Source organism: Pseudomyrmex gracilis, unplaced genomic scaffold (assembly GCF_002006095.1).
Source record: "Pseudomyrmex gracilis isolate BER0280 unplaced genomic scaffold, ASM200609v1 scaffold_247, whole genome shotgun sequence".
Taxonomy (NCBI): Eukaryota; Metazoa; Arthropoda; class Insecta; order Hymenoptera; family Formicidae; genus Pseudomyrmex; species Pseudomyrmex gracilis.
This window is the reverse complement of record NW_018020831.1, coordinates 136,799-145,721: the sequence shown is the minus strand read 5'-3', so window position 1 is coordinate 145,721 and position 8,923 is coordinate 136,799. Positions and strand designations below refer to the sequence as shown.

General features: G+C 39.1%; 1 protein-coding gene across 1 annotated transcript in view; it reads left to right on the top strand.

Moving 5' to 3' along the window:
- LOC109859206 (adhesion G protein-coupled receptor E3-like) overlaps window positions 1-8,139 on the top strand; it is a 69,910-nt gene extending 61,771 nt beyond the window's left edge. The window contains exons 5-8 of the mRNA XM_020437213.1: window positions 905-1,006; window positions 1,446-1,632; window positions 3,109-3,195; window positions 4,904-8,139. Of these exons, the coding sequence (XP_020292802.1) occupies window positions 905-1,006; window positions 1,446-1,632; window positions 3,109-3,195; window positions 4,904-4,960 (433 nt within the window). The 3' untranslated portion in view covers window positions 4,961-8,139. The remainder of the gene's footprint in view (window positions 1-904; window positions 1,007-1,445; window positions 1,633-3,108; window positions 3,196-4,903) is intronic.
- The last annotated feature ends 784 nt before the right edge of the window (window positions 8,140-8,923 follow it).

The window sequence follows — 8,923 nt, the reverse complement described above, 5'->3', positions numbered from 1 at the left end:
TGAAGGTCAAAGAAGTAACCAGGATTTTTTTCAATTTTTTTCCTAAATTTAGTGCATTAAATTGACCTTATAAACATCTATTACGTTCGCTTTTCTTGCTGGTCCATATATGGACCAGTCCCGGAGCGAAAAGGTTAAAAACTAAAATATTGCAAATCTGTTATCAAACTCTGTCATTTAACTCTTCACGGATTGTTACGTGCCGCGATCTCTGTGTCGCCGCTCAAGTCCCATCTCAACGACCTTATCTACTTTCTTCGTTGGCACATACAACCGGTCGAAATCACAAACTAATAAATACAGACCGATAAACTTCTCCTACCAACAATCTCTCTAATAAATTCCTTCGTTATTCATCCGCATGAACGACTCGCCGAAAGACAAATATCACGCCCTAGGAACGAAAGTCTAGCTCACATGTTTTAGTCTAAGACGAAGTCAGTTCACAGCTCAGACGAGCAACACCATCTCCCAGCTTTTAATAAAGCACATCACAGAAAACATCCCGCATTTATATTCATTACACGGCTATTCGGCGCGTAACGGGACATGGATCTTCTAGACCTACTCAAAAATTGCGTAACGTCGTCTCCGGTAAAAAAGTTTTTTTTTTTAAACGTTTATATCTTTGAAACTACAAGGGATTTTTTCAATTAGTTTTTTTTTTGTAGTCGACGCAGTTTTTTTGTAGTCGTTCAAACTTTTGGTTCAAAACAATTGAAAAAAATATGGATTTTTCGCGAATATATTCAACTTTAAAGTCGCGTGAGTGTCTCACAGATCCAATCTGTCCAACTAGTTGTTATTTTTAAGATCTGTCTCCACGAAGGGTTAATTATGCCTAATTCTGTCTACTTTGTATACGAGTATTTATGTGATTGTGTGTGTTTTGAATGAATTTCAGGTTTCTGGGAACCTCGGCGACAATCTACGCATTTGGTTTACCGGTTGTTCTACTACTACTTATTTCCGGCTACTACCTCGTTAAAGCTGCGATCGTGTCGAGGTAAGTAAAAACCGTTTCTTTCTCGGATGAAGTTTAGTAATTTAATTATTAAATATATTGAGAACACACTTATACGCGCGCGCGGAGAGATATGAAAATAATTATTTTTTTGTCACACACAATATGATATATCTCTTAATATGAAATACGTTACTATAAATATGCAATTTTACAAAAATAATTGTTCAACTTTCGCGATGTCGTAATCGAGATTCTCGAGGCTAACGTTCATGGGAATTTAAACAGATTTTTTGGTGTCTCTCGCAAAATAATTCAGCACTTTGGAGTAACTCGTAAATTTTCATTCCCGTGAATTTACCGAGAACTTTGCTTTTCCGAAAGTTTCGTGCAGCTTTGCTCTCCCTCTCTCTCTCTCTCCTCTCTCTCTCTCTTTCATTCCCTTTCCCGAATTACATCGCGGTCGACGCACACACCGCAGGTACACGTGCAGCATGCAGCTCGAAATAAAACAGCGCGAGAAAATGAAGAGGCGGCGGGCGTTGCAGCTGATGCTGTTCCTGAAGGTCAGTCTGATCGTTGGTCTCGTGGCCGGCTGCGGGGTTGCGTCCAGAGTCTGGAAGATCCCTTTTCTATGGGCGCTCTTCTGCACGGGTCATTCCCTTCAGGTACGTTGTAGAACGATAAGTCCCTTGAGTGTACGCAAAAAGCGTCGTCGCAAAGAGCGTGTTCCGCGTGCTTCAAGGAAAATGCGCAAGAAAAAAAACAGCCTTTTAAAGCTGTACAGAAAAACCGCCAGTTCTCTTCTCTCTGTGTCGCTAACGACGCACACGTATATACGTGTAGGTACTTTACGACCATAATATTTCCATCGCAATTTCGACAGATTATGGCGGCGGAATATATACGAGCGCGCGCTCGTTCGAAGCTGACGTTGAAAGATGAGAGAAGATCGAATTATTAACTTCTTACGCGAATTACGAGACATTCTGTTTCGTTCGCGCTCGAAATTTTTGCGGAAATATAGAAAGTTTACGGAATGTTTACCACGTATTCGTTGCGTTCGATTTATTATTCAAACCACCAACTGATCATTATTTTGCACGTGTCTCCGCGCGGATCGTCACCGAGACAGTTTTCTATTGTTTTATTCATTCACAGACAAAAGAGAAAAATGATCGGTAGATATTACTCTTTTCACTTTATTTAAATCACAATCTATTCTTATTCAATCATAATCTATTTTTGCGTCTTCAGTTGGCATTTAATTTTTCTCATAAATTCGCGAGTATTCGCGCAGTTCACGTTCGGTATGTTCGCGTGGACGGCTTTCGATATTACACCCCGACATAGAGACCTCGAGGTCGAGTTCTCGACGTTCTCCTCGCGTCGCGTCGTGTCTTGCATAAAGAGGCGAACGCAGGAACGCGCGGAATCCCTCTCCCTCAACCACCGCGTCTTCGGCAACTTCCTGTGGGAACTTTCCAATCCTCTTCTCCCCTTCTAACGCGTTCGATCTTGCGTCAAGCAAACGGACTTTTCGACGTGTTCTTTTCTTTCTCTTACATTCTCATACATTCGCTCCGTATTTCTTTTCTAGACGAATCTCTCAGAGTTTGCCAAGTCGAGTGTTCTTTAAGAGCGAGTGTGCTTTTCGCGATCAACGAATCCTAAAGTGGCGGAAGATGCGGTTCTAACCTTCCGTTCTTACCTCACTCGTTGCGATCGATCTTTCCATTTCTGCGGGTCTTTATCGCGGATCTTTTCTCTTCTTCGTTTTTCTCCTTTCTTTTCCACCTTTTTTCAGTGAAATGGTGGCTGAATATTTATGAATTTTCAGATCGTTGTTAAATTTTTCAATTCGTACGCGTAGTTGCGATGGTGGTGGTTTTTTTTCAATAAAATGAAAACATTCTCTCTCTCTTTTTTTGCGACAAATTGAATGTTTCATCGTGTAATATCCACTGATACGTAAGAAAATTGTTGCTTTTTGGAACAAGAGGAAGCCGCCAACAATATCTTTTTTTCGATTTACACGCGTTATTATAGTCTTTAAGTTAGCTTGTGTTTCTTTGATGTAATACGATAATGTATCTTGTTTTCTTGTTGTTGTGTTACACACGAGATTTCTGTACTTTACACAGGGATCGGCGGTGGCGCTCTCCGTCGCCTGCAACTGCAGGATCTTGAAAGTCTATGCTAGGAAGTCGCACAAGCAGCCGGAACATCAGGTACGATACACTTCTAATTGAGAGGAAAGAAACTTTTTCTCGACTAATTCTCTCTCCGATCACCTCTTTTCTCGTGCCGCACGTTTATCCAGTTGCTCGTTATCTTTTTGTGTTTCCTACACGCATCTTCAATTTTGGTTTTTTTGTTGTAAATCGTTTTTTTTTTAAACTCGAGAATTAATTTCTTGAAATTCTTGTTCAATTTATAAGCAGCACTGTTTTGTTTTTCAAATAACGTCGAGATATTTTCGAAAGTTTTGATTTTCTTGCGATATTTCAAGTTTTAAAATTATCACGGATATTTCTTGAACATATGCGGGAAATTTTGAGTATTTCGCAGGTTGAGATAATGCCGAGTTTCTGACATATCTTTGAGGAATTATGAAAGTAAATTAGTTTCAACGCGGTAATTTGTAAAATTGCGGTTACTAATTTCTCGAGTAAAATAACATGCGTCTGATCTACCGGACTCGTCTCTTTTCACCGAGGAAGAGAGAGAGATTGGAATTCTCAGACGCGCAAATTACTTAATCCGTTTGATTGCGACGCGCAACATTCCTCATTTTCTAGGTCAGACTGAATTAAACTGTCGCGCTTTTCAACTTTTTATATATTTTTTTTGTTGCGCTGAGTTTATTTTTTTATTTTTTTATTTTTTTTGTAATAATATACGGATCGGAAAAGTAGCTGAGATGTAATCTGTTTCGAACTATCCAATTTCTAGGAACAAAAATATCCCGTTTCCGATTTTTCACAGATACGTAAAATATTTATATTTCATCAAATCTTTTTTATCGCAGTTTTTGCACCAAACTAAAACGTAATTTAAAGTAAATAATAAATATTGCCAGAATTATTATTAATAAAATAAATTTTCTGAGTTTGTACCGGGTGCGCGCGCGCGCGTCAGTGAAAATTTAATAAAGTAAATTTAATAAAGTAACAACTAGTTTTTAATAAAACACAATTTTGTTGATGAAAAAGTATACTCTATTCGAGAGATATCTAAACAAAAAACACGATGCACGTACTGGATTTAATCATGAGGTTTTTTTTTCATTTCTCGTTATACACGTTATTTATGAGTTTCGGAATGTAGAGTAGATAAATAATAGTGGCTTAAATAAAAAAGTTCGGTTCGGAATAAAATCCGAACTATTGCGCGCGAGATGAAAAAAGAAAAAAATAAGTCGGGGAGGGGGATGGTTCATCAATCAAGAACTTTCGTTGTTGTTTATGCCGTTTTTCTAACGTTGTAACGGTATTTGCAAATGTCGATCGTGAAAGAGCCGATTTAACGTCGAGCAAGGCACACACGCTTAGCTTTTCGAGATTTCCAAAAAACGCGAAACTATTCTGTCGTTGAAATCATTTTGCAACAATTGGATCAAATGGAGATCGGCAAGAGAACATGGAGAGCGCAATCGAATCACAGTTTTTCGAGTTTTTATTGAAATACGCATTAAAACTTTTTCGCAGTTGATAAAAACTCCGCTTTTTCGAGAATAGGTACATTTCGATTTCCGATATTGATTGATCAAACATTAAATTTTCAAGCATAAACATTTCGTCGACAATGCTATCTAGACGCGTGTAAAAAAAAAACAAACAAACAAACAAAACGCTGTCCGTCGAAAAAAAAACAGAACCGAACTTTTTGACTAGCCCGAATGAATTTTCACAACGCGATTTGACGTTGACGTTGCAGATCGCAAAATCTAGCAGCAGCATGCAGTTGCTCGCACCTGCGCCGGATCCGGTTTAGACGGATTCCCGGGTTGGTGTCTCTCCGGAACAGACAGGAACAAAGGAAGAGAAATGACGACTGGCAACGGCTGGTGATGTCTCTCTCTTTGTCTGACGGGACGTAATTATTTTTACGTCGGTGATCCGCTGACGTTTCCATCCTAACTTTGCCGGGATTTCCATCCGCGCCACTCCACAGTTTCAACCCCGATGACTTAATTCAGTCTCCCATATCTTTCCGCTTCAAAACTAAACGGATAGTTTTCATCCGTGGAGGGAACGTACAGTTTATGAAAGTTGGAGACACGTGTGTGCGTATATATAAAAAATTTATATATACATGTTAGGAAGTTTTTTTTCATCGATAAATATATTTCTGCTGCTTTAACGTAACGTAATTTTGAGTCGATGTGTGTTTGACAGATTATAAAGATTATATATGTATACATCATTGATCAGGTTCTACGTGAGAAGAGTGTGCAAATAATTTCAAGTTTTGTAATTTATTATTCATTGCAGTTGGTGTAAAACTGTACATATCTTGATCAGTTTTATTTTTATTATTATCAGGTTTTATGTTCTCCGGCGAGAGTCATTATACGCGAGTGTTATACTAACGAATTTGGGAAGGGGAAGTTAAGTAAGAAAACTAAAGAGTCGAACTCTTCGTGAAAGAAGTAAACTTGATCTCTTCAAAACTTTTCGGAGCAACGAAACGAGGTAACGTTCTCAGAACTCGGGGGAGTTAACTGCTAGTTTGGAGTAAAGCAGATTGACAGGCACGAAGAGGACATTAACTTATTAAATATTGTCGCGTTTCTTTTACTATTAATTGATGAAAAAAAAACAAAACAAAACGAGAGAGAGATTCAACGTGAAAATTACGAAAGAAAGATTGAATAAAAACTTTGTCGGAGAGCTAAGTAGAAAGAGCCCGAACTAATTGGATCTAGTGCGAAAAATTGGGATAAAGTTTTATGAGTAATTTCGGTCTTACGTTACACTCGGTAGATTTTCGAGACATGAATTGCACGTTGCGTCGCTGCGAAATCGATCACGTTTTGGCAAATTAATGTTATGATTACGATCCAATAATAGCTTTTGCACGTGAAAAGTGTGCGAATTCTCTTAACAAAACATATTATTAATTACATTATTTTTAAAGGCATTATTGGATCTTACAGTGTGTACGACGCCGCGCAATGTTGCAACAGCGACAAACGAGAAAAGTATGTAATTACATGTTTCTCGATGCACAAAGAATATATTCAACTCGAGAGAAAACACTTGGCTGAATCTTAACAACTTGTTTGGCGAAACATTTCTAGCAAAGTTTTAACACTCGGTATTAAACTCATAACGCATAATTTGTTTTACACAGACCACATTTTGAATAGTCGATAGCATTGCGAGCGACGAACGCACACAATACGCTTTCTTTTATAAGCGCGATCCAAATTGCCCTTCCAAGAAAAATTAGTTCAAGTTTTCCGCGTCGGAATTTTAACGCACTAGAGAAAAAAAAAGTTAAATTGTTTTGCGATGATTTCGCGAAAAAAAGTAACAGCAGTCTCTCTGAAAGTCGAAGAATAGAGTACGTGCGATAACGTTATAAACACAAATGACGAACGGAAGCCGTCGCTGAACTCCGTCAACGCGCGATGTTCCCGCGATGATGGATACCGGGTAACGGCGTCGTGCACCGTAATTCAATTTGTAGAGATCACTTAAGGAATGAAGTGCCGGCACATCTCGGAAAAGAAGCGAATGAGCGGAATCCTAATGGAAGGCGTTGCCGTGCGCGATTTACCTCGAAATTCTCCCGTGTCTACCTTTTGCGTTTAAGAGAGCGGACCCTTTAACCGTGTGAGCTTCTGGTGATCGATTGATCCAAAGATTGGTTTCGCTCATCGCTACCGTTCGCCACCGACACTCTAACTAACGACTCTTGACTGAGACCCACCGCAGTCGAGGCGGCGACGCGTGGTGATGTATCGGCACCTATTGCTCGCTATTTCGCGAGCGAGGAAAGCATTCGCACACGCCATCGTTTCTCTTCCCTTTGAATGGCGTCCAATCAAGAGAGAACAACGTATAAATCGATCGCTCTACGAGCATCGAAAGTCGATTAAACGTACGAGAAGAGAGAACCTATGTGTAAGATGGTTGCCAAAAATAGTTAAAAATAGTTTTTTTTTTTTTTTCATTAATATCGGAATGATAGCTCTTGATATATTTATAGTCAAAACGTTCAACTAAAAGAAAGGAATGAAATAAAATTGAACATTTTATACAATAAAAAATGATAATTTTATATTGAAATGCTCATCCTAATGAAACGATAAGAAAACGGCCGAAAACAGAAAGAAAAAACATCAGTTTTTCATAACAAAAGAAAAAAAATGTCGAAATTCACTAGAGAGAAAGGAAAAAATAATACACCTCATTTTTTTTGTAAATTGCGGTCACATTCTCTGGGTAGCATTAAAGCGAGCATTCCAAGTAAAATATATTGACGACATTACATATCTGAGGCATATCGTGAAATTGCCTGAAATTAGACCGGAATTGTTCTTTTCTACATAAAAGGCAAAGAGAAATGATGGCGTGAGATTACATTTAGTCGGCGATTGCGTATCGAGAGAGAGATCACGTAGACAAAAAAAATGTACGACGATGGAGGCGCTTTGCGGTGTCACTGGGTAATTCCAATTCGCTGAGTTTGCTGCTGAACAGAAAAAAAAAAAAGAATTCGCGCGAGCGAAAACGAATACGATATATCTAATGTAGATCGACATATCACACATACACACACAGCGTTGAATAATGTCCTTAAATTTTTTAAGCGTCGAGCGGATTGAATGTCGATAGATCGCGCGAGATCGTTTGTACCGTTTCTGTGCGACTTCGCTTGATCGATACACATTCGCGAATTGATTATCCCTTTTGGGGGAAGAGATTCTCGTTGACTTGCACTTGAAGGACTCGTGCGATCAATTGATCTCTCATCATGGAGATGAGATCTGTTTCAGTTCGAGTGAATAATTATATATATCGAAGCGACTGTAATATTGCAACGGCACTTCTGCGACAAACAATAAAACAAATCTTCCTGTCGAAGGAACAGATCAGAGACACATATCGTACAGAGAGAGAGAAAGAGAGAAAAACAAACAAACATACATATATACATACATACATACATACATACATACATACATACATACATACATACATACATACATACATATATACATATATACATACATACATACATACATACATACATACATACATACATACATACATCATACATCATACATACATACATAGAGATATATCGAGATGATCGTCTGTCCGCGGAATGCTCCATCGATTGTTCAATCATCTGCGTTGTGCATTTACGCAAACGACCTCAATCTAGATTCCGTGCACGCAAGCTTGTTCGTATCCTCGGTCAACGTCGCGGTATCAAGTGTATCGACCAATCGACCAACAGGATTCGATACGCGCGAGAGGAGAGAGAGAAGGAGAGGCGTGAAATATCGATTCGGGTGCGTGTAAACGCGCGCGCGTGCATAAACACACACGTACACAGAGTATATTTGTCGTGATCGCTCGTGGTTTCTTGCGGCCGATATTCCCGCGCGACGCAATTAACATCACTTGGTAATGACCTATTACATTAGTACTTGTGTAATTGCAACACGCATATACGTGTAGATGTGACATGCATGTAATCACGGCGAAAAAAATAAATATTTTCAAACATCTGGAAAGCGGCGATTTTTACGCACCGGCGCACATCTCTTCTCCTGACGCAATCCCGATCCTTTTAATATATATCTCTCTCTCTCTTTATCTCTCTTTCTCCCGACCCACGAATAAAGGACCTACGGAAGAGGAGCGTTCCTTCGCAATGTCGAGTTGTTGTTACGACACGGCAAGAACGAATGGTGTGTACGTACAGTCATGTCCGGAT